General features: G+C 48.1%; 1 protein-coding gene across 2 annotated transcripts in view; it reads right to left on the bottom strand.

Moving 5' to 3' along the window:
* The window catches only part of LOC125334650 (rho GTPase-activating protein 39-like), a 57,203-nt gene that overhangs the window by 28,388 nt on the left and 4,289 nt on the right, over positions 1–24,526 (bottom strand). Inside the window, exon 1 of one of the 2 annotated variants that reach the window (XM_048321725.1) lies at positions 71–5,529. The exons of the other annotated variant lie outside the window; for it this stretch is intronic. Within the exon in view, the coding sequence (XP_048177682.1) occupies positions 71–270 (200 nt within the window). The 5' untranslated portion in view covers positions 271–5,529. Of the gene's footprint in view, positions 1–70; positions 5,530–24,526 lie in introns of those variants that run through there. 2 annotated transcript variants of the gene reach the window in all.

Below are 24,526 nucleotides of genomic sequence, written 5' to 3'. Positions count from 1 at the left end.
AGCCCCCACATGCTGTGGGACTGGAAGGGACTTCTGGGTCCCATGGACTCTGCTCAGAGCCCATGCTTACCTGTGGAAAAGGTACATGTGAGGAATGACTGGTGGATGAGACCATCTCCATTGCAGGCTCTTCCCCCTCCTCCTTGGCTGATGAGACAGAGCTTTCAAGGGTGTAAGGTGACCCAACGGACAGGCCCTGCTGCTGATCCACAACCCTTTTGCAGCCCTAAAGAACCCCTTGAGCCCCCAGAATTCTTTACCAGCACCCATGCTAGCCCAGTCAGTGAGAGCAAGGCAGGCAGTGCTGTAAGCCTGGTTTTCAGGCAGATCAGCACAGTGGTTTTGATGCAGAGGTGTTGGGCTGCATAGCTGTCATACATGGCACATCGACCTTATCACTGACATACCAACCCTAAAGAGCTGGCCTGAGGGGCTCAGCAAAGCCAATGCCTCCTCAGTGTAGTAGCCCAAACCATTTTGGATAGCCCAGGTAAATGGAAGAATGGAGTGCAAACCCCAACAAGGTTTCCCTCCACAAAGGAGAGATGCTGCCACTAAAGCAATCCTGAACCCAGTGACATGCTCAGCATGCTGAAAAACAACATGTGCCCCTCAGCTCCTGCTCTCACCCCTCAAGGCCTGGCCTCCACCCTGTGTTGGTGGAGGCTGCAGGAAGGAGGCCCTAGTTAACCCAAGTTAATTTTGTTATTAATAAAAGCCATATGAAGAGGACAGGTCCTAGGTCCCCCTTGAAACCTGCTCCTGCCCAGGGGCTCACTCTGACAACCTCCAGCTGCTCTGCAGCGAGGGCATGACAGAAGAAGCTATTCCCACAGCAGAAGCAGGAGAAGGGAGATCCCACTTCATCCCTCTCACACCCTCTGCTGCCAGCCTGCAGGTCCTCAGAAAGGTCAGGAGTGATGGTAGCAGCACTGCAGTACCCGAAACGGCAGCCCGGGCTCCTGTGCCCAGCCCTGCTGGCATGGTTATGGGAGAGGAGGCAGTTCCTGGCAGGGCAGCCCAGTCTTCGGCTCTGCCCTGGCTTTCTGAGGAAGGTCAGCATGTCTCCTATCACCAGGCAAGTCTAGGTGAGGGTTTAGTTGCACATTGCACCTCCCTGCTAGGAAAAATGTGGGTTTGATTGACAGCAATCAATTCTGAGCAGTCTGGCATGCACCCATAAAAAGCAGGCTGTTCCTCAACGCTCTGAGGATTCAAAATTGATAGGTACAAAGTCAATTCAACACAAAATAAATGTGAACTGTCTCTGAAAAGGTGCAATTCCCCTGCCACAATATCTACTACGCAACGCTGACCTCCATGCATTCTCATGTAGGGCTGACAGTCAGGCTACCACAGACAGGCTGGTTTGGAAAGCTGATCTGGGTGGAGGCCTTCTTTTGTGTCATAGGTCAGTTTTCAGGCAGATGTGCTCACCCACCCCACAGTACCACCATCACAACTGTTCGCACTGACCAACAAGGAGCTGGGAACAGAGCACACCACCTTTCCCCATGGCACAAGTTCCTGCTGGTTTCCCATCACCAGAGCATGGCAAGGCACTGCCAAGAGTGTGCTTGCAAATGGATCCCACTTAGAAAACCCTGTGTTTGGAAAACATCTGGTTTGTTGTTTGCTGGTTTTGGGTCAAAACAACATCAGTTCGTCTATTTGATTTAAGGTGCAACGTAACAGCCACACCAGCACCCCATGCCATGGCTCAGGCTGGGAACTGCAGAACCAGCTCTGTTCTTCCCTTGCAGCTGCAATGTCAAACCACAAGCAAGCACAAAAAAAGAAATCACTGAGATCATCAAGAGCATCAGCAGCTGCAGAGGAATCACCCATAAACAAGGTATAAAAGGGAAAACCAAGAGCAGCAGCAGAGCCCAGCAGTGCTGGGAACAGAGCAAGTTGAGCATGTCTATGGAGAGAGCAACTACAAAGTGCAGGTAGAACAAGGAACTGGCATGGAGGGTCCAAGGGACAGCTCAGAGGGAACACAAGGGGAGCAGTGTCCAAGACCACCAAAACTCTTCACAAGGACAGGCACACAATAGGAAAAGGGCAGAGAGGACTGAGAAGGGCACTTAGACCCAGGTGGCTCACTGGCAGCTTCAGGGAGTGGGGAGAGGCTGCCATTGGTGCAGGAATGTGGAGGAGCTTCACCCAAAGGTGGGGGACATGGGCTGCCACTTTTGGGAGGGGACAAGAGGAGGAGAGCAGGTTGGAAGGGCTGGAAGAGGAAAGCAGCACAAAAACACACATGGAGATGAGCCTGGGAAGAAGACCAGAGACAGCTCTGGAGGATTTGTCTGGCAAGGAAGAAAAAATACATAACATCTTGCAAGACCCTAAGTGATCAAGAGTCAGCCATCAGCATTCTTAATGTTCAAGAGCATACTGTGTTTGATCTGTTTTGCCAGCAAATGGGTTAGCAAAGCTTTGGAACACCAATGGCTGTATCCACGCTGCTGCTCGTCAGCAGAGAGGAGATGTCAGCTATTTTCTGTTAAGTGCAAGCTATTGAAAATAACAAATTCTTCTCACAGCACTTGGCCATAACCGAGTGTGTGTTGCTAACTTCTGTTTTCCATTTTAACAAGCTTATATTTATCTTTTCTTGCAAAGACACTTAGTGGATGACTTAGGTGGGTGACCTCTTTGCTCCCCTTAAAATTGAGGGGCTGAGGATGACTGAGGTGGAATTTAACCAGGGAAAAAAATCTGCACAAAACACATTGAAATACTAAAGAGTTTGGTGCAATCACACTCATGCAAAGAAAGAAGAGGAAAAACAAGGAGCACATTCCTGGAGCAGTGCCAGCCCCAGGCTGCCACACAAACCTCGAACATAACATCAGGAACTCTGGAAAGACGTGATAAGCCCAGGATTGCAGAGAGATAAGGCCGTAAATTGGAATTAAAAAAAATATTAATTCATATTCCACTTCACAAGGTTAAAGAAGTTTCCTGGGAATGGTTTAAATAATGCTTTTCCCTGTCCTTTCAGCTCCAAGCACTGAGGAATGCAGCAACCACAGAGTGTGTGCCCACTCCCACGAGCACTGCAGCGCCTGCTCCCACCAGCAGGATCACAGCAGTGGTTTCAGTTTGTCTCAGTTCCTGGGACTCAGCGTCCCCATAACAGGACTTCCCTGCAGGCCCCATTTGCAGTCCCAGACCAAACCCCTCCACAGCCCGAGCACAGGACAGGCAGCCTGCTGGCATCAGAATGGCTCCAGGAAACTAACACAGTCACCAGAGCCTGCAAGATGAAGGGATTTCAAAAAAATCCCCACTTGCTTCCAATAACGACCCACATTCCCAATGTGCATCCTCCTGTATTGTCAAAGATTCCAGGAGCTTCCTGTGTGTCCTGAGTAATACTTCCAGTAATAATTCCAGATCTCATAGCTGGGAAACAGGACACAGCTCCAGCTGCTCACTCCAGCAAGCAAAGCCTCCGACTGTGAAGGCTTGTGCCTCAAGCATACTGATGTTTTGGAGGAGCGGCAAGGCCATGGCAGGGGTCAGTCCCCAAGTAGCAGGGTGCTGTGAATGGGATGGTGCACCAGGCACGCTAAAAGCAGGAGAAAGCATAAGGCTTTTTGTGCACAATCACATCTCATGTAGGCAAACAGATTTGGTCCCATCCAAAGGCTTTGCCTCACAGATGGGCAGCTGTTTTTTTAATGAAGTGTTGTAATAGACAGTACAGGTAAGAGCTAAGCTGCTGCGCTCTGTCCTGCAGTCTCAAGGACACAGGGGATGGACATGCACAAACTTTGCTCCTTCAAAACCAGCTTGAGTTCCTCCTGGCTGCCACTCCTGCTTGGTAAAGCCTCAGAATAAAAAAATGATAGCAGTAATTTTTTTTAAAATGGTATTTTATCCTGAAAGGGCATCTGCAAGCATCTCCTGATTAGATCTTCTCACAAAGACTGTAAATGCTTAGTAGGTCTAGGAAGGAATAAAATATTATAACTACAGAGAATTGAGCAGGACCAGAAAAGGAAAGGACCAGGTGCAGGAGAAGAGTCACTTGCACGAAGAGCTGAGGAACTCCAAGAAGTCAAACAGCCACTCCCTCACAGGACAGCTGGTTTTCCTGCCACCATCACCCAACTGACATAGCCCAGGCAGCCAAGCACAGTTCCGGGACACCACAAGCTCTTTTCAAGGCTCTCCAAAGGTAAGAATAGTAGAGATGTTTCCTTAGCCGGAGCTGTCAGCTCAAGATTGGCTTGATGTGAACTCCAGCCCCACTCATTACCTGTGGAAGCCGCTCAGCACCAGCTTGAGGAGGCAAACCCCCACCAAGGGGAAGAGAGCACCAAGAATAGCCATGGGAATCACCTGCCCCAGGGAGCTTCACACCAGGCTGCCAGCAAACCCCTCTGCATGGCTACAAAGAGACCTCTTATGACTTGGTCTCCCATTTCATTTCCATGCTCTGTAATTTTTGGACTTCTGTGCTCCAAGCCAAGATCCCACCTCCTTCCCTCACTTTCCTTCCTTGGGATGAGCCCTGCAGAGAGCTGGGGCAGTACCAAGCCCTTCTTGGCCAAACATGGCTCCATATCAAGTGAGATTTTTCAAGACTAATGCCCTCAAAGGAGGCCTGCAGCACACTCAATGCCAGCCCCAAGACAAAGATGCCAGTTGTTGCCATCATCAGTGATCATCCAGCTGAGGATGTGCCAATGCTAAAACTAAGTGCCTTGTTAACAGGTCCTCCTTGAGGAGGGGAAATGGAGTTTGGCCATCACACACACAGAGTGAAGTACAATTCCCAGAGACCGACCACGGTGTGACACCAGCCAAAGGCAGAGAAGTGTGTGCAGGGCTACTTGCTGCAGCAAACAACTGAGGTGATGGGGATGGGCATCTGAAATTATCTGCCCTACAGAGACGAGTTCAAATCCTCTTTCATTTGCTGTTAACAGAGCATAGGACAAAGGACCCAGGAAAAGGAGTAGAAGCAGTCATACGGAGAATGAAGCCATAGTCACCATCCTGAGTCCTCTAAAAGGAGGCCCCAGAAGCAGACTGTGGCAAACCAGTTCAGGAATGGGGAGTGGGTACCATCCCAGAGGCATCATTGCTGCTGACATTGCTGCTCCTCTGTGGGTCCAGGCTCCTGGCTGATTGAAGAACAGCCCGGGCTGTGTTCAACAACTCAAACATCACCACAGATTTTTTTTTAAGACAATCATGCTCGCCCCTTCACCTTCTGCACAACAGGCAAAGCCACCTCAGAAAAATTCACTTAGTGCAGACGCTGAGAAACCAAGTGCAACCTCCAGGTGGCTCCGACTCACTCAGATTTGTACATCAAAGCCAGGACAAGGCTGCAGAACTCATCTCTATCCTGGAGCTGTAGAGAGCCTCCAGAAGGTCTTTAGCATTGGCTCCTTATGGTAATCCTACAGCAGCTGAGTCAGACAATTCAGGATTTATTCACTGCCTTCTCTCAGCTGAGCCCAGAAAAGCTGCAATTTACATCTTAGGACAAAAAAAGTAACCAAAACTAACATCTCCCTCCTACACACATACACATATCCATCCATCCATCCATACACACACACACACACACACACACACACACATATATATATAATGAACTTCTTTTGAATACACGTCTCCTTCTAACAAAAATTATAGAGGAACTAAAATAAATATAATGTCAGCCTGTTCATAAAACTCTCTTGCTCCTGAAAATAAGCACTATGCAAACAAACCAACCTCTGCTTTGCCAGAGACAGACCACACTGTGAAAATCCAGAACAAATGCTGATTGCTCAAAGCCTGAGCACATAACACTTAGCTCCAGCAAGAGCGGAACAGAGACAGGCCTCTGAAAGCAGAGCCCAGCCTGGCAACACATTGCACAGAGAAGAGAGAATAACACCATAGTTTGAGTGGGTTAGGGGTACAAGAGAGCCTGGAAAAGGTCTTATCACAAAAAGCATCTCATTACTTTGGTGTTTTTAATTAAAAAAACCCCAAAAAACAATGAAACAAACACAACCAAAGCCCCAAGCCTTCTGCTAGGTAGTATTTTCAAAGACGAAGCTGTCAGATAGGAAACTTGGTGGCTTTCTGGTTGCTTGGACTCTGTCAGCTCTTGTCTCTTTCCTGGCTTTCCCAAACTTTCCCTCAGCCCAGGGGCCAGCATTGCTGGCTCCATCTTGCTGCTGTTAGCCTCTCTATTCACCCCAAATCCAGAGCAGAACAGACAACAAAGGGGTAGCTCATTCCACGGGAGCGGGTTGGGGCAACACCAAAACTAACAAATTCCTCCAAGATCCTGTCTCAGAGAGAAAGAAGTAAGAAACAAGGACTTTCAGGACACAGGTGGGATGTCCTGAGATCTCTACAAACGGAGGGGCATAAGGTAGGACAGACACCATGACAAGACATGCCACAATGATAATCAGCTTAAAATAAAGTCCAGAACAGTCTCAAAAGCATAAGGCCCCACAGCCCAAGACCAGTACTTGAATCTTGGGTGGGATGGATGCACAGGCATCCTAGAGCCCTGCATGTCAGCAAGGAGAAGGGAGGGCAGCACATACACTCCCACAGCAACCTTCATGTTTCTCCACCATCCACTCTGCACTAAGTGCTGCCTACCAAGTTTGGACTGATTCAGGTCCTGAAATCACTCCATGGAGCCACACAGAGAGCACCTCAAGGGGAGGGGAAGACAGAAGGGCTTGAACTGCTGCTCATCCCCACCCCATCCTTCATCCCCCCTTCACAGGATGGGGGATTCTGCAACAGAGGGAAGAGCAAGGGACAGAAAACACCCCTGCTTTCACAGCTTTGAGACAAAACACAAAGCACCTGCTGGATGGGTACTCTGAGTAGGAGGAGTTCATGTACTGGAGACAGGCACCAGGGGACTGCTCAAACCAACCCTAAAGGAAATTGCACCTGAGGGCAGGAGGAGCAGTAAAATCCACTCCCATTAAAAAAATCTTGGTGATGCAGACTGGGCACAGCTCTTCACCAAAGAGCTACAGTAAGTACAGGCTCCTGCTGCAGCTCCTCTGTCGGAGACACAGAGGGCTACCTGCTGCTCCCTCAGAGGCCAAGGGCCTCTCACTTCTCTCTGTCCCCAAATTGTCATTGAGGGCGAGCACCTTGAACTGTGTTATGGCTATAGAGACCAGCTGAGGACACTGTAGCCTCAGCAGAAGGCAAAAGAGATGTCAAAAAGCATTCCACATCAAGAAGTTTACAGGTGCTTCCCTCCACTCTTTGCAATGATCCACAGGCTGGCCAGGGACACAGATCTGGTGGGTGACCTCTCCTGCCTATCCGTCCCAGCCAGCCCAGGAGTTTTGCTGAGGAACAAAATCATTTGTGGAGCTTGAGTCCCAGGCCAGAGCAGAGAAGTGAGCCAGCTTCCTCAGGCTACGGGACCTGCCTTGACACCCTGTCCAGCCCCCAAGCTGCTGTCATGGCATACCCTGGGTCTCTCCTGCCACCATGGCTGGGGTTTTCATTTTGCAGGTCAGAGCACAAGCTCAAAACCCCAGTACTTAAACAGCTGCCCCAAAGCTCTGGTTTGCCCCAGACACAGTGGCACCTCCTAAGCTCAATGAACGCTTCAGCAGAGTTATTTTTCCTTTTATGGGCTGAGCATTTAAGAACAAGTTGCAGAAGAAAAAAAAAACCTGGCAGTTTTCATCCCCTCTCCTTCCAAAATGTGCTGCATGCATCCACAGCTGCATCCAAACCCCAGCTGCTGGAGGGCAGGCAGCTGTGGGGGGAAGCTCGGTGCCAGCCGGACAGTCCCTGCCCAGGGGACACGAGCTGCCCTGGCAGGGAGCTGAGGCCTGGCACAGCTCGGTGCTGGCCTCCTACATGCACAGCCTCAGGCTGCATCAATCCCAGGACATGTGGTCAGGTCGGTCACTGGAATGGGACCAGGACTGGGACTGATACTACCACCACTGCACCTGATGGGTGACTGCATCCCACCTCAACATGCTCATAACTAGACTTTGTCCCCAGTATACAGGATTTACATGGGAAAACTTCAATTTTATCAATATCCTAGAGAGGAAATATTTCACAGTTGCTTAGGTGAAGGCATTCCAGGACAACCTGCCAGTTCAGCAACAAATGATGGCTGTGGCTGTGGCTGCCTCCATTCCACCCCTGGTGCTCTCCCACAGCAGCATGTTGGGCTCAGCCCCAGGGAAGCAGCCTGATGCCCTCCCATCACCCCCATGGTGATGCTCCTAGTTTCAGGGAGGATTTGTGCGGGCACACTGCAAGCACGGCTCAATGGTCATCACCACAGTCATCCCACCTGTACAGGGTCCCACCCAAGGGGGCAGCAGGACTCATTCATGGTCATTGCCAGATGCACCAGCCACATCCTTCCAGGAGTGTAAATCTCTGCAGGCAGGTAACCCAAGTTATAGATCTACTTTCTCCATGTCTTCTTGGAACACACCAAGCTAAGACAAATGATGCCAGTTGGAGCAGACCTGAGCTTCATCCACTTCTGAGTGTGTGTGCAGGCACCGAGTCATACAGGATCTGCCCACAATGGCACTCAAAGCAGCTAAGAGCCTCCCAGCATGAATGAAACTCTAAAATCAGGCCTGGGCTGTTCATGTTTTTATAAGGGGGATGCATACAAACAAAAGGAAAGGATGGAGATGGAACCCATGCATGAGTCTCTCACCTTCTCAATGGGCCCCAGCACCTGTTAGCACTACCTGCTGATTCAAACCCTGGTCAGTGACCAGAAAGCTGGACAGACCTATAAGACACCCACACCTCTTGGCAGCTGCTGAACAGAAGCAAACTGGACCTAAGCAGGGTGACATTTCCCAGTGCTGACAATGCTGCACCCTGGGTGAAGAGCATTGTGCTGTTAAGCTGAAGGAGTTATACCTGCCAAAATGACATAGGGCAAGAACCCAGAGCCCTGGAGAAGAGGCATACATCAAATGATCTCCCTGGGCCAAAGCAAGTAATGTCACACCAGTGATATCCCTGCTATTTCAAGGACACGGCAGCACCCGCTGCCCTGTCATTCTATAATTACTGACAAAAGTCTTGATTTATCTAGCTTGCTGCCCAGCTGCTTCAGGACTGAGATTTATTCTTCCCTGCCTCCTATGTCACCACTACCGATTTCAGGGATTCCCCCCAGCATTGCCATGAAGCCCTTGCAGCCAGGGGCCCAGCAGCTGCTGCCTCAGACAGTTGATGCCAAGGAAAGCAGTCTGGGAACAGGAGGCTCCACAATCCGAAGCTGTTCTAGGAAAGGTGCACCACCACATAAACCGAACAATTGCTCCAGTACCCTGGGAGCAACCCACAACCTGCACATTGTGGGAGGAACGGGACTCTGCAGTGAGTGATCGTCTTCATTTCTGTATACGGACCGTCCTGGGCTCAGTGACATGATGCCAGGCATCGCACAGACGTAAATACACTGCAGTGCAGCAGAGCTTCCCCATACAGGAGGGCAAAAGAACAATCATTCCTGTACCATCATCACTGAAGGGAAGAGAGAGCCCACCGCAGCCAGAACAGAACAAAGTAAATAGCCAAGTCCCAAGGCTCATTTGCATCATGCACAGAGATATTTGTTTGCTGCAGAAGAGAACACTGAGCAATGACAAGAAAACATTTACAGAGATTTCTGAACAGTGTCAGAGGGTGAAGACAGGGAAGACAGGAACAGAAAAGAAACTTCCAGAACCAGCAAAGGGAAACCCATCGAGCCAGGACCTCAGGACTGAATGGCCACCATAGTGAGAGCATGCAGGGTTGGGGACTTGAAGGACCTCTCAGGAGACCCACCTCTGATCTAAAATAACTCCACCAAACCATCAAAAAAACATGACAACTTTAGCTTTCCTAAAGGCAGCACATGAGCCCGCAGTGGTCACGAACAGGAGCAGACTGAGACTGTAATTACAGGGTGGAGAACCTGCACAGCCAGGCCATGCACAACCGGACAGTGTCACCCCAGGTGCCAGCTGAGGACGCCCTACAAGCAGCCAGATCACAGAGCGTAATGCTTTCAAGCACCACTCAACAAAGCTACATATTTGAGGCAGCTACCTTCCTGGAAGTGTGACATTAGCAAAATAATGGCCCTCTGTCTCTGTTCATTTAAAGGGCTGCCAGTCATTTATGAACTGAAAAACAGGGTCCCTTGAAAACTCATGCACAACACAGCCACGGACAGCAAAAGACCAGGTTATTTCTCAGATAGCAGAGTCCACAAAACACTGTGGGCTAAAAGCACAAAACAAATATAACAGTGTTTCATCACAACTTTTTTAGGCTGATTCGTTCTTCAGCAAATCTCTCCAGCTGCAGCTGTCTCTGCCAACTCTGTTGAAAAAACCATGAAGGAACAAATGCAGTGAAGCTCTTGAAAGTATTAGCTGTCCAAGCTTGCTATGTGTGACTCAAGTTAACCACTACAATGCCAAGCTGGCAGAGGAATTTGGTTGCAAGTCAAAGGCAAGGAATAGGAGCAAGCTGGCAGCGAGTCAAAGGAATAACCGTCTGCAAACAAACAACTCTCTCCTGTGCTGCAAGCTGCCATCAGGAAGCTCATCCCAACAGGACTCTGTGCAGAGGAGCCACTTCAGTGTCATCATTTTCTCCAGCCCAAAGCACACCAATTTCCTCTGGCAAAGAAAGAGGCGGTAAGTAAATAGCTGAAAACCTCAGGCACAAAGTTCATAAACTCTTTATAAAACAATAAGCAAGAAAAAATAGTATCTCATGGAAAAGAGGTCCTTCAATTTGTTTTGCCCACAGGAATTGCTGAACAACAAGCACATTAGACACAACAGAGTCAGGATATTGCAAAGCCAATGCACTGGACCCACAGCATTGGTCCCTCCTGCATGCCTGCCCACAGGGAAGCACATGGGTCCCTGCCCTATGCACAGCTCCAGCCCTGGAAAGCTCAACTATCCCTGAGCAAATTCTCAGCTAATCTGGAATGAAAATCACAGCCCATGTTTGACTACTTTATATTGGTTTTTATTCTGACGTAATAAACCATGAAAAAAAGCTTCCTCCAAAAGGAAAGGCATGCTTAATTGTTGCCCCAAACTGACATTCTTTTCCTGATCGTCTCTACAACATTACAGTGTGAGTAGGCGTCACATCCCGGGAGCTGTATTTCAACTTCTGCTTTGTCTGCTACATACTTGCATCTGCAGGACCAGCAGTGACTACAGTAACACCTCAAACTCCAAGTAAACAAAAGTACTAGTTATGTATAGTTCCAGTGCTTTGTCATTAACAAGCTCTGGCTTGATTTAATTAGAAACAAAGACAGAGGTGCTTGACCTTGCCTCAAAATGCAGTCATAGCTTTTTTAAAACTGAACATCTCTTCAATCTTGCAGATGTTAGACTTCACAAAACAAAGTGCAATTAGTTAAAGCCCCAAATTTGCCTTTGCTCTCACCATGCCACCGAAACAAAGGTGGGATTAACCAGGGTAGACCTCATTGCAGTCTTCAACACACTCACAAGAGGAAGCGGAGGGACGGGTACCAATCTCTTCTCTCTTGTGACCAGTGACAGGACTTGAGGAAACAGCATGAAGCTGAGTTGGAGGAGGTTTAGGTTGGACACCAAGAAAAAGTTTTTCACCCAAAGGGTCGCTGAGCACTGGAACAGGCTCCCCAGGGTACCAGTCACAGCACCAAGCCTGTCAGCTCAAGAAGCATTTGGACAACACTCTCAGGCACAGGGTGGGATAACTGGGGTGTCTTGTGCAGACCCAGAAGGTAGACTCAGAGATCCTGATAGGTCCCATCCAACTCAGCATATTCTATGATTCCTGAGCGTCCACAAGAAGGCAGTTTGTGGTGAATAGCTGTGTCACTGAAGGCTCTCAAAAAGGGTCTCAGTTGTTTCTTGGAGATGCTCAGGAAAAAACAGTTGGGCTGCAGAAGGAGGTAGTCCCTCATGGCATATGTTGCCCTCCCAGGAAGACTCAGCCCTTGGCAGCACCTCTGGAGGTACTACAGACCATCCCAGGAAATGAGGAGAGCAACGATAAAAGAAGGATGTAGTCACTCACTGTGGACATCACAATTACTCCTTGCTTTGGACCAGCCTTTTGCAGGGCATATGCTCATTTCTTCAGCCTCTCCAAGGAGGTTGGTAGGATAAAGAATTCCCTGTTTTCACTTTCTCTCCATTAACGACAGTAGGTTATCAATCCAGTAAGTCAGGGAGATCAGGGAAAGCACAATATCAAAGACAGTGACATCTGAAGCTGCAAGTTTCAAGACTGCCAAAAAAACTTTCAAGTTGGTGAGGAAGGGGAGGGAAGGTTTTACAGTTAATAGCTGTATTAACTATTAGCTGTATTACAGCTCCTCCCCGAATGAGAGGAGACTGGCCTGGCAAAATAACTCCTTCCTCTGGAGGGATGAAACTGGACAACTGCAGCTGTGACTTGTGTACACCCAGAACCAGAGCTGGGGACAGACTCGTGACCCCAGTTCACAGGCACCCATTGCAGCCTTTCACAGATGCTCAGGCTCAAGTGGAAACACCACCTTAAGCAAAAGCCCAGGTTTCACCTTTACCACAGCTCTTTAAAAGGTGTCAAAAGACCTGGTGATGGTATTTTTGACACAGTTCCAACTCAAAGGAGATTCATGCAGGCATGCTAATGCAGCTGGGAAAAGTGGATATGCACTTGGGGGGTTTTAAACTCAGCTAAATTCAACTAGTGCCAAGAACAGTTGAACTGCAATTTTAAATACCCAGGGTTTATCTTGTTTAAATAACCAGGAGGTAAGTAAAGAAATCATGCAGACCAGAGCCTGGCCCAGATCACGTTTAATTTGCGCCAGGTTCTCCCCTTGACCAAGTCAGACTGAAGCAAACACTTAAGCTACTTTGCATAGCTGGAGGAGTAAATATGTGTCATCTGTTTGTCCTGGTTTAAAAGAAGGGGGAGAAAGGGGCAAAAAAAAGAGAAAAGGAATTAAAAAGAAAATTGAGACTTATAAATGGCACAAAAGAGACATCTCAGCTCAGGCGGTGGCTGCAGAGCTGGCAGCACTAGACAGGATCTCCAGAACAAAAAAAATCCAGGAAATCCGCAGTGTCACTTCTCCCCACATTGATTTAAAATGAGCTTATTCCTTGCACTTGGTACATGAGGAAGAAGGAGCTTCCTGGCTATGATGGGGGGAAACACAGTTATTAATAGCATCACAATGAGCAAGTATCAGAAGTTATGTTGCAGCTCTGGAAGATCTTGGCTGGTTCATGAAAATATGTGTTGCCATGGCAGTAATTGCTATACATGGTAACAGTGAACAGTGGGGCGAGAACAATACACTTTTTGATTTGGTGCCCAAAACAAGTTCCTTTTGTTTTCTCCCACCAAAACCGCACACATTTATTAGCTTGTGTTCAATCCAAAACTGAGCTTTTCACTTTCAGCAGTGGCAAGGAAGATAGCAAAAAAGAGACAAATCCAGGAAGACATCAAAGCAGGCACCACTCTCTGTCCTTCTGCAGTGGCATGGCTGATGGATTGGAGCAGAAACCTGGACCACATTCAACTTTGCTTTTTATTCAATATCCACCTAGACAGTCTTCATCTGCCAAATACTATGTACCCAGTACATAGTATTTGCCACTGATAAAAAAAAAAAAAGAGCAAAAAATTGTAGAGGCACTTAAAGCAAGGCCTCTTCAAAGATGGGGTGACCCGACATTCAATATCCAACCTGGCAGCAGACCACAATGATGTTGTGAACTGTTCTGTCCTTTGCTTCCCTCTTTGCTGTTTCCAGCCTCCACTTCCCTTCCTGCAGCACTGCTGAGCACCAAGCACAGGATGCTGACACTTTCCAGGACCACCTGTTACCCTCAATTCATTCCTGAATTTCAGTGCTCAGGATTTCTTCCCTCATTTGCTCTTCCCCAGCCACCACTTTCATCCCCATTTCTAGATCAGGTACAAACACTGTGAGCAGCAGAGATCCCACCCCAGCTCCCCGAGGACTTCCCTCCTCTGTAAAGTCTGACCATCTACTCCTCATCTTTGCAGCCTAATAATCATTTATTCACCCATGCATCCCATGATGGACTTTTCCTTGATACCCTGTGCCAAAACCTTTCAGTGAGGTCCACTAGACCACTCCACTTGATCACCCCTACCATGTACTCAGAAACACCTTCCAAGTACCAGTGGAGTCACATAGCTCAGTTTTGGTCCACAAAAGCCATATTGGCTCTTCCCCAACACATCACACCTATTTATGTTCCCACTTAATGCTCGTTTCTGGAAACTTTGAAAAGCATAAGACATGCACCTTTGGAAAAACCAAGTGCCCCCTCCATTCTGCCTACAGGAGAGACACTCAAGGAGGTTTGTTAAGCAAAACACGTAAGCCTGGTCATGCCCTTTCTCCATCTTGTCCCTCATTCCTCAAGAATCCACACACGTATTACAGATGCTAAAGGCACATGGCTGGCTGTTCTTCCTAGTAACTATCTCAGACTGCCTGTCCATAAATTTACCCAAACGTTTTTTAACATGATGATGCCTTTTGCATCCACAACCCCCAAGAACACTGAAATCAGAAGTTAATCACAGATTGTGTAAAATAAATGGCCTTCCTCCTATCTGCTATAAACCAATCTCCTTTAGGTTTCACCAAGTGCCCAAAATTCTAGGGCCACACAAGACGTGGTAGAAAAAATTCAACTTAATCATAAAAAGGGGAAACACTGTCCCCATCTTTTAAAAGCGTAGAAAGGAGGACCCTGGGAACTACCGGCCTGTCAGCCTCACCCCTGTGCCTGGGAAGACCATGGGACAGACCCTCCTGGAAGCTCTGCTAAGGACATGGAGGTGATTCAGGACAGCCAGCATGGCTTCATCAAGGGCAAGTCCTCCCTGACCAAGCCAGCGGCCTTGTACAATGGCACAGCTCCGTACACAAGGGGGGGAGACAGATGTCCTTTATCTGGACTTCTGTAAAGCCTTTGAAACAGACCCCCACAACATCCTTCTCTCTAAATCAGAGAGAGATGGATTGGATGAGTGGACTGTTAGATGGTGTATTGGTTTGGCACAGGCTGGCATTAGGTAGCAGGGGGGCCACAAAGATGGCTCCTGTAAGGAAGCTGCTGGAAGCTTCCCACCATGTCCAGCAGAGCCAATGGCTGGTGGCTCTGAAGATGGACATGCTGCTGGCCAAGGCTGGGCCAATTAGGGATGATGTAACACCTCTGTGATAACAGATTTCAGAAGAAATCAAAACAAAGTGGGGCATGCACAGTTTTAATTGCAGCTAGAGAAGAGGAGGAAGTGAGCACATGTGAGAGAAACAACAGGGAGACACCAAGGGCAGGGAAGAAGGAGGGGGAGGAGGTGCTCCAGGCACCGGGGCCGAGATTCCTCTGCAGGCCATGGTGAAGACCACGGTGAAGCAGCCGTGCCCCTGCAGCCCCTGGGGATCCACGGGGGGTGCAGAGATCCACCCGCAGCCCCTGGGGGAGGTGCCCGTGCCAGAACGGGTGGATCCCTGGAGGAGGCTGTGATCCAGTGGGAGTCCCGGTGGAGAGAGAGGGCCCTGCTTCCAGGCTGGAGCAGCCTGGCCTTGGAGGACTGCAGCCCGTGGAAAGAGAGACCCACAGTGCAGCAGTTTTGGGAGGACTGTGTGCCCATGGGAGGGACTGACAGTGCAGCAGTTTTGGGAGGACTGCTGCTCGTGAGAGTGGACCCACGCCGGGGAAGGTCACGGAGAACTGTCTCCCGTGGGAGGGAGCCCCCGGCCGCACAGGGGAAGGACTCCTCTCCTGGACCAGCGGAAGGAAATCTCAGTGATGGACTGACCAAACCCCCATGCCCTGTCTCCCTGCACTGTTAGTGGGAAGGAGGGAGGGGCTGGGGGGTGGAAGGTGTTCTGAGGGCTTATTTTACTTCTCATTATCCTCCTCTGACTCTGTTAGTAATAAATTCACTTTGCAACTTAAGTTGAACCTGTTTCACCCTTGAAGTGTTTTATTCTCCCGGTCCTTATCTTGCTCATGAAGCCTTGGGTAATTTTTTTTTTCCTTTTCCCTCCTCTGCCCAGCTGCGGCAGAGAAGGGTGAGCGAGCAGCTCTTGTGGGTGCCTGGTGTTGGGCCAGTGCCAAACCACGATAGATGGATAAGAAAGCGGTTGGACAGTCACATCCAGAGGGTAGTGCTCGATGGCTCAGAGTCCCAATGGACATCAGTGACAAGTGGGGTCCCTCTGGGGTCCATATTGGGACCAGTGTTATTTAATATCTTCATTAATACATGACGAGAACAAGTGTACCCTCAGCAGGTTTGCAGATGACACACCTGAAGGACAGGGCCATCCACAGGGACCTGGACAAGCTTGAGAAGTGGCCCACGGCAACCTCAGGAGGTTTAACAAGGCCAGATGCTGGTGTGGCACCTGGGTTGGGTATCAGTCCCAGTATCGATCCCCACTGGGGCAGGAACAGATCGAGAGCAGCCCTGCTGAGAAGGATTTTGGGGGTGCTGGTGGATGAGAGGCTGCACACACCCGGCCGTGTGCGCTGGCACCCAGAAACCAACCATGTCCTGGCTGCATCAAAAGAAGTGTGGACAGCAGGTCAAGGGAGGGGATTCTGCCCCTCTACTCCCCTCAGGTGAGGCCCCACCTGCAGTGCTGCATCCAGCTCTGGAGTCCTCAGCACCAGACAGACATGGACCTGTTGGAGCCAGTCCAGAGGAGGCCACCAAGTTGATCAGGGGGATGGAGCACCTCTCTTATGAGGAAAGGCTGAGAGAATCGGGTTTGTTCAGCCTGGAAAAGAGGAGGCTTAGGGGTGACATAACTGCAGCCTTCCAGTTCCTAAAGGGGGCTTACAAGAAAAATGGAGAGGGACTTTTTACAAGAGCATGTAGTGACAGGACAAAGAGGAATCGATTCAAACTGAGACTAGGTTTCAATTAGATATTAGGAGGAAATTCTTTGCTCTGAGAGTGGTGAGGCACTGGAATGGGTTTGACCAGAGTAGTTGTGGCTGCCCCTTCCTTGGAAGCGTTCAAAGCCAGACTGGATGGAACTCTGAGCAACCTGGCCTAGTGAAAGGTCTCCCTGCCCATGACAGGGGGTTGAAACTAGATGATCTTTAATGTCCTTTCCAATCCAAACCATTCTATGATTCTATTACCTCCATGACTTTGCATACCTTGATCATATGCTCTGCAAGACTTTTCTAAACCAAGGAGTCACAAATTTTTTGTGCTCTCTCCTCATAAGGCAGCTGCTGTGTCCCTTAGTAGTTTTAATCATCTTCACTGAAGTCTCTCTAACACCAGTGTCCTTCTCACAATGCAGAAATCAGAACAGCATGCAGCCTCCAAGACATGAACAAAGTGTTGGAGAGGGTCAAAATTATGTCCTCTGCTTTGTTATTAACTCCCTTGCTGATGGTGTCCAAAACTGATTGGTTTCTTTGGGTAATATCACAGACAGAACTGATGATTTCAGAGAACTGTCAATGACTCCAAGCTTCTTCTCAAGCTATAACCACTAGGTCCAGACTGAGTATCAAACAGGCCCAGGACAGGTAATTTTTCCCAGTTCACCACATTTTCCTACACTGACACTTATCTGTCACATATTGGTCCACTTGCTTGGTTCTGTGAGGTCCTTACAGATTTCCTCACCTTCAGTGAGCTATTCAATCCACTCTGCAAACCTGGGAATGTCACTGCACCCCTCTGTACCTGAGGTTACCCATAAGATGCAAAACACTCCCAGCACCAGTTTCTCCGGCCTTGCTGCTGCCTCTTTCCCAGGCTGAAAAATGACCAGCAAGCCCTACCCTTTGCAGTCTGTGCTTTCACGAGCTCTCAGTCCTTAACAAGACCCTTCCTCCATGCCCACGGTGACTCTCTCCTAAAAGTCTTTGGCAGAGAAACTTGCCAAAGACTGTCTGAAAACAGAGATTCATGAAGCCTAGTGGTCCTGCTCCCAGCATGCTCATCGACCTCCAGCAGATCTGTGGGGCAGAGGCAGGGCTTGCCTTTACAACAGCCCTGCTAACACTGCTCCAAGCTTGGCCATGCCTTCAGCAAACTTGTTCTTCATTGCAGAGACTTAGGCGCAGGGGTCAGACCCAACAGTCCATGGAACCCTGAATACTCTCCACAGCCCTTCCCTAGCAGCACACCCGAACAAATACTGAGCCACTTCCCCAATTTCCTCAAGACTCTCCACTTTTAAAAATGCCATTGCATTTGCCACCACCAATTAATGTGATACCAACGGCACTTTAGCAGCAGGATACACACGAAACTATCTCAGCAATTTCAGATTTAAGATCCTTTGGCACTCTTGAGTACATGCTATCTGTTCCTTAGTTTCTTATCAGTTCCTCTATTTGCTCTAAAGCTATTTCTACTGATGCTCGATACAAGACAACGTCTCAGACAGCTCTTCTGTAGCAAGCTTGTAGTTTGCAAAGCTCCTCCACACGAGTCAAGATGGCCAAAAATGGTTTCGATTTTTTTGTGATAGCTTTATGTTCTGTGCCTCTCACACTTTGATCTCTTCTCCTGCCAGTTTCTGAAAGGCTTCTGATGCATTTGAAAGTTAATCATATTTGGCAAATTCACTCTTCAAAAGTCTTAATCTGGCCTGCCTTATTTTAATTTTACATGTAATCTGCTGAAATAGATAGGGTTTTGGTCTTCCTGCTTGGATACAGCTTCCCCTTTTTGGTAAACCTCCTTCTCATTCCACTATCCTTCTTTCCTCTGCACATTTCCCCTTTTTTTGCATCTTTCTTTAAAAGGCCAAACAAAAAAAGTCTGATCTATTCTTGTTGGAGCTATCGAATCTTTCTGAGCTGGTAATGTCATCACTAAATGATTTCCATGCCACCTCTGTTCCCATCAGCTCCTCTTTAGCCAAGGAACAATCTTAGGGCTCTTACAAGACAGCAGACAGGCCCTTTTTAGCAGACTTGGGAGTAAACACCAGCTCTGTGGCCAGTCAGACAGGTCTCATTAATTTTATTTTTATGCTGCCAGTCATAAGGATCCCATTATAACCCCAGGCTTAGCATTATCATAACTATTCAGCACATATGTACTGAGTTTTCACGGGTAACTGCATGTTCACAGTTTCTAGATGCACAAAACTAGATGTTTTTCCAGCTGGAAACATGCTACACAACCAAAGCACCTCCTGAGGCAGCCACCAGGTGAGAGGTAGAGGAGTCAAGGCTCCTCCTTCCTGGGAGGAGTACAGGATGATATCAAAGGGCAGCCAAGATTCCAGGAGAGCAGCGCCCTGCAACAGCATTTCCCTTCCCAGGAGCTGCCACAGCTTAGGCCTTCTCCCTTGTTAATCTTCAGCACTACTGAGCACAGAGCTCTAGCCAAGGTTGAGGCCAACAGGACCTTGGCAGGAGACATGCAAGAGACAAGAGGCTGGGCCCAATAGCTAGCAAACTGCAAAACAGGTTTAGTCAGCAACAGGTTTTAATCTAAAAAATAAAAACATCATGGATCAATTCTTGCCTGAAGCACAGTAAAAATGAGGATTGCACCTCCCAGCTATTCATTCCTTTTCTCATCTTCTCTCACAGCTTAGCCGGTGTAAAGTTGAAAGATGAAGCCGACACTGTCCTGCCTCTTGAGCAGCACAGAGAGCTCTGCTATGACAGAGCTGCACCCAAGAAGGGGCTGGCTGAATGCCGCCTTCAGCAGCACCCAGTTTTCAGAGTCAGCCACACAGATACTGCTTTCTGTTCATGGGCCCACAGACCGCCTGTCCTAATGACAGGCTGCACTTCCCAGAGGACCAACAGAGCAGTCCAAGCTCTACAGCACAGACACACCTCACCGTTAAAGCTCTTAATGCCTTTCCCAGGCAAACAGCCGCACCATTCAGGAGGGTTTACAGCTGTACACCTATACGCAAAGCAGTACAAGGTCCTACCATAAGAAACAAACCCAAAATGGTAATTTCTGGAGAATACTGTTAATTCATGTAAAGTCCCTCAAATCTCTGCAGTCCATGAAACTGCTTTACACCCGGTCCAGCTGGAATTCAAAAGACAAGAAAGCTGCACTGCTGGCAGTTCTATGACAAATTTGTCTGTTCTCTGACCACCCACATGCTCTTGCTTGAAGAAATGGCTGCTGTTGTGAACAGCAGAGGCTTGAGCAATGCAATAGGAATTAACTGCATGCCCTCCTCTGCTTGTCCCAAGGGCTCACCACGTGCCGTTCCTGGAGGCCCAACTCTACTTTGGAGTTGGCGCCACGTGCCCTGGCAAGACCAGGGTAATAGAGCTGTCTGGGCCAGCTGCAGTGGCTATTTTATTTCACATCCAGAGTACAAGATGTACGTTGTATCAGGAGACACTCTAAAATAGGAAACTGTGCTCTTCCCCAAAGAGACTCCACTGCAGGTCAAAATCAACACCTTTCGAGCTCAGCTCACTACCCGAGCCATCCAGGCCAGGCAGGGGTGGGCACAACAACTACTGGAAGATGTTCATTTTTACATCTGTAGAGCTGAACTCTGGGTTGTTTCACTAAACCATTTGGTGATCACCATGCTGTTCACTCTTTCCCATCTGAAGTCTTTGCTTCCTGCTCCAGGGAGAGCGGGGTGGACAAAGCAGCCCAAGGTGGAACTTCCCTGTAGCCAGCACAACTTCACCAAACAACAGGTTACCAAGAAGCTTCTCCCTCATGCACAGACAGCTCCCACAGCTCAAAAGCAGCTAAATCGCAAAAATAGTGAGTGATTTCATCCCTCCAAGACCGAATAAAGTTTAAGCACGCAAATGCTCAGCTGTTAGAGCACTGAATGGCTGATGGGGAGCTGCCATTGCACATCGAGAGGCCACCTTCCTGGGGAAGAGTTATGGGGAGCCAGAGAGGCTGAAATCACTGACATGGCCCTGACTGCCAGACTCATACAGCTTTCCCTGTTTCAAGAACAAGATCAACCCAAAGAAGTGCCCCCACTAAAGGAAGCTCTGCCCACAGTATCTCTCTGCCAGCCTCCCTCTTGTAGTGACATTTGGAATTCAAGGCCAAAGTCACTTCAACAGCATCACATTCAAAGCTGGCTCAACAGACCATGGGAGAGGGAACAGGATGATAACATCATGGCACACTAAAATCAGAGTGGATGATTCAATGATGTACTGCAAATTCAATAATTGTCTATGACCCCCTCCCACTCTTTCCCCAACCCCAGCACTCTTCATATGAGGACAGCAGAGCTCCTCAAATCCCTCACAGAGATAATTCAGCCTGCTAACTAAAAGCAGATGGTTTTCTCTTGCTTTAGTGAACTCAACCACTCTGGTGACAGGACTCAGAGCCAGAAAAAAAAAAAAAAAAAAAGGTGGCAGTGAACAGCTTCACCTCCAGATCATCACTGTTTTTCTTATTTTTTATGCTTATTGCCATCCCAAAACAGACTTCTAATTTGGAAGTCTCCAGAACCTTAAACCTGTGTCTTAGACTAATTTCAAATAACAGCTTTAGTGAATTTAGGCTGGGTTCTCATACTACCAGCAGGCATTTCCTCAGCAGCTTCTAAATCCTCTGTACAGAAAGGAGCATATTTGCTTTTCACCCTTATCTTCAGTGAATTTAAAATTAATTTAATGAAAATTAGAGTAGCTTATTTCAGGGGCAAGCTCTCTGAGGTGTTTCCAAGCCAAAATTGCAACTCTTTGGCCATTTGTACTCTAACTCAGGACTGCAGATGAAAACCCAAGGGCAGCACCAACCCAAGCACAAAGTTGTCCTCTAAGCCCCAATGCTACTTGCTTCCCACTCATTTTGCTGGGTTGATTAAATACAACTCAGCCATATCCCAGCCAGACTATTCACTGTATTACAAGGGTATAAATTGCTAAGATAATATACCTCCACATTACGATGTGCTAAGCATCTGCCCTCAGGCCTGCATTAAATGCTCCTCATGCCAGTTGCACTCCAGGCTCTGCACCTCAGCTCACAGCCATTTCACCATCTCTCTTTGCTTCACTTCATGTTGATTGGTGATGATCAAGAATTCATAAAAACACTTGGAGTTTCTCCTCTCACCCTAGCTTAGAGCAATGCTTGGAAGATCTAATAAAAAAATCCCAAACATAACTATTGGCTCTAGGGAGCCAAGAAAGAGCTAAACAATGTGGTTGACACACAGCTGGATAGCTGCAGCTATCAAAGAACTATCAAAGAACTACAATGTACATAAGGAAGAAATGGATGCAGGACCAGAAGAGGACCAAATACAACATTTACCATTTTATAACAAAGTGACCATGTCGAAACTAACAGCTGAACCTTGGGTTACTGTTTAAACACCTAGAAGGAAGACTCAGTGCCTGGATCACAGTGTGACCACCTACAGTTCGCTCCATGTCTGGAAACAACCCGGCACTATTTCCCACATGGCACCAACAGCATACGGAGACAAGCCCAGAGCAGATAAGACTTTGTGGCGGAGTACAACTGCACCAGCAGATTGGCAGGGGGGTGAAAAGTAGGTGCTGGAGCAGTTGAGCTGGCCAGGACCAGTGGGCAGGTTGGGGTTCCAACAATGTGAGTCAGCCACACCAGCCAGTGCAGAGGAACCTTTCCAGGCAAGGCTACACAGCACAGCTCACCCACTGCATTCCCTGGGCCTGTATTTAATTATTCAGCTATAAAGTCTCCTGTAACTTTTTCTCTGACTTTCCTTTGTGCCTGAAAATATTTTACACCAATTCATCCATCTAACCTGAGCCCTGGCTGCTTGTACACAACACATCACACTGCCTCAGAGTCAGAAAAACCCAAGACAGCTGAACTCTGTGTGGTTAAAAGGGGATTTGCTGAGCTCAGTCTCAGCTCATCAGGCAGCATTGTGCAGGGATTTTCTTGGTATCACTAGTGATGGAGACGGTAAGCCTCTTTGTGTATTTTTTCCCAGATGAATGACACAAGCAAAAGCAAACAGAAAAAACCAGACCTACAGAACACAGAGGCTATCCCTGCTACAGAGCACCTGGCCCTGGCCCACAAGTCCATGATGACACAAAATCCCACTATGTTGAGTCTTTGCTGCCTCTGTAACAGGTTTCCAGGCAAAAACCAGCAACCTTGTTTGCCCAAGTTGGAAACAGCCCCATCTGTCAAAGCAAAGTGCTTTATGGCAGTGTCCCACAGCTGCGAAGTTACACACACAGGTGAACCCAGCACAGGTTTGTGTTTGGGGGACCCTTCCTGCTTGGCTTGTTTGGTTTTGGTAGATCATAAACCCTGCAGCTAAGAAAAAGGCTGGTTTAGAGATGCCCAGGACTGCTCTGCTTCAAGTTGAGACAGGAAGACACAGCAAGTCTGGGGAGTACAGGGTGCTCCCTGTTCATCTTCACTTCATCCCATGTTGGAGCACTTACCACTGAGGAAGTGCAGCAAGAGCTTGGCTCAGGGAGCTGAGCGCAAGCAGAATACAAGAGGGGTAGGAAAATACACCCTCCTTGTAGAACCAGATTTCTATTTGCCTCTGATGGTTGATGAAGATGTCAGCAAACAATTTTATTAAGACCTCTTTATTTCAGAAGTTCCAGCGTTCTGTAGCATGGAGCCCTTGCTGGAATTTCATACAAGACCTAAAGTACAAAGAGACAAACGAGCCTGAAAAAAAAATAAACTCAGCATCTCCAGCACTTTTGTCTTTCAGTGTGGTTTTTTTTCAGGAGAAATTTTCTAAAGCTGATATTGTCCAACTCAAGCCCCTTCTTTTTGCCTGAAGCATGTAACACGGGGAGGCCATGTCTCCTTGAGCTGCTACACAAGCCATGCCAACATTCCCCTTGGAATCACAGAGTCCTTTCCCTCTCCCATGCTTCGCTGCAAGCAAACAATCTGGACTTCCAGCATCCTCATTTTAAGTTTTCCAAATATCTCTTGGCTGTGTGTGCTGCATAACCAAAAAAATGGCAGCTGACAACACACAAATAAAAAAGCTTGGGAGAGTAGCTGGAAGATAGTTGACACCAGCTACACTGAAATTTACTGGGCTACACTCAACTGGAAATATAAATCACTTAATCCTTAGAGCAGTAACCTCAAACCCTTGGAACAGTAACTAGGATGAGAGAATATATACCAAATAATGGTATTTCCGTTATCCCATGAGACAAAGACTAAGTGCAAAAGAATCTTCTCTTGACCTACAGTGTCTCTTCCAGATGTATGAGCCAGATGGACCTCACAGCTGCTGCTCTAGTTAATACTCTCCTGCCACTCCAAGAACTGACTGCTTTAAGAAACTGTCCAAAGCAGAGGATTACTCTTCCTCATGAAAAGCATAAAACCCATCCAACAGACAGCTTGCTTCAATGGATACTCACGACTGAGCTACTAAAAAGGACAAGAAATTGTTTGCTCATTAAAGCTGTCTTTCCTACAAGGGAACAGCCTTCCTTGGCAAAGGCAGGAATTAACA

The sequence above is a fragment of the Corvus hawaiiensis genome, chromosome 17 (genome assembly GCF_020740725.1).
Source record: "Corvus hawaiiensis isolate bCorHaw1 chromosome 17, bCorHaw1.pri.cur, whole genome shotgun sequence".
Taxonomy (NCBI): Eukaryota; Metazoa; Chordata; class Aves; order Passeriformes; family Corvidae; genus Corvus; species Corvus hawaiiensis.
The sequence above is the reverse complement of the archived record's forward strand: the minus strand, read 5'-3'. Positions and strand labels throughout refer to the sequence as shown.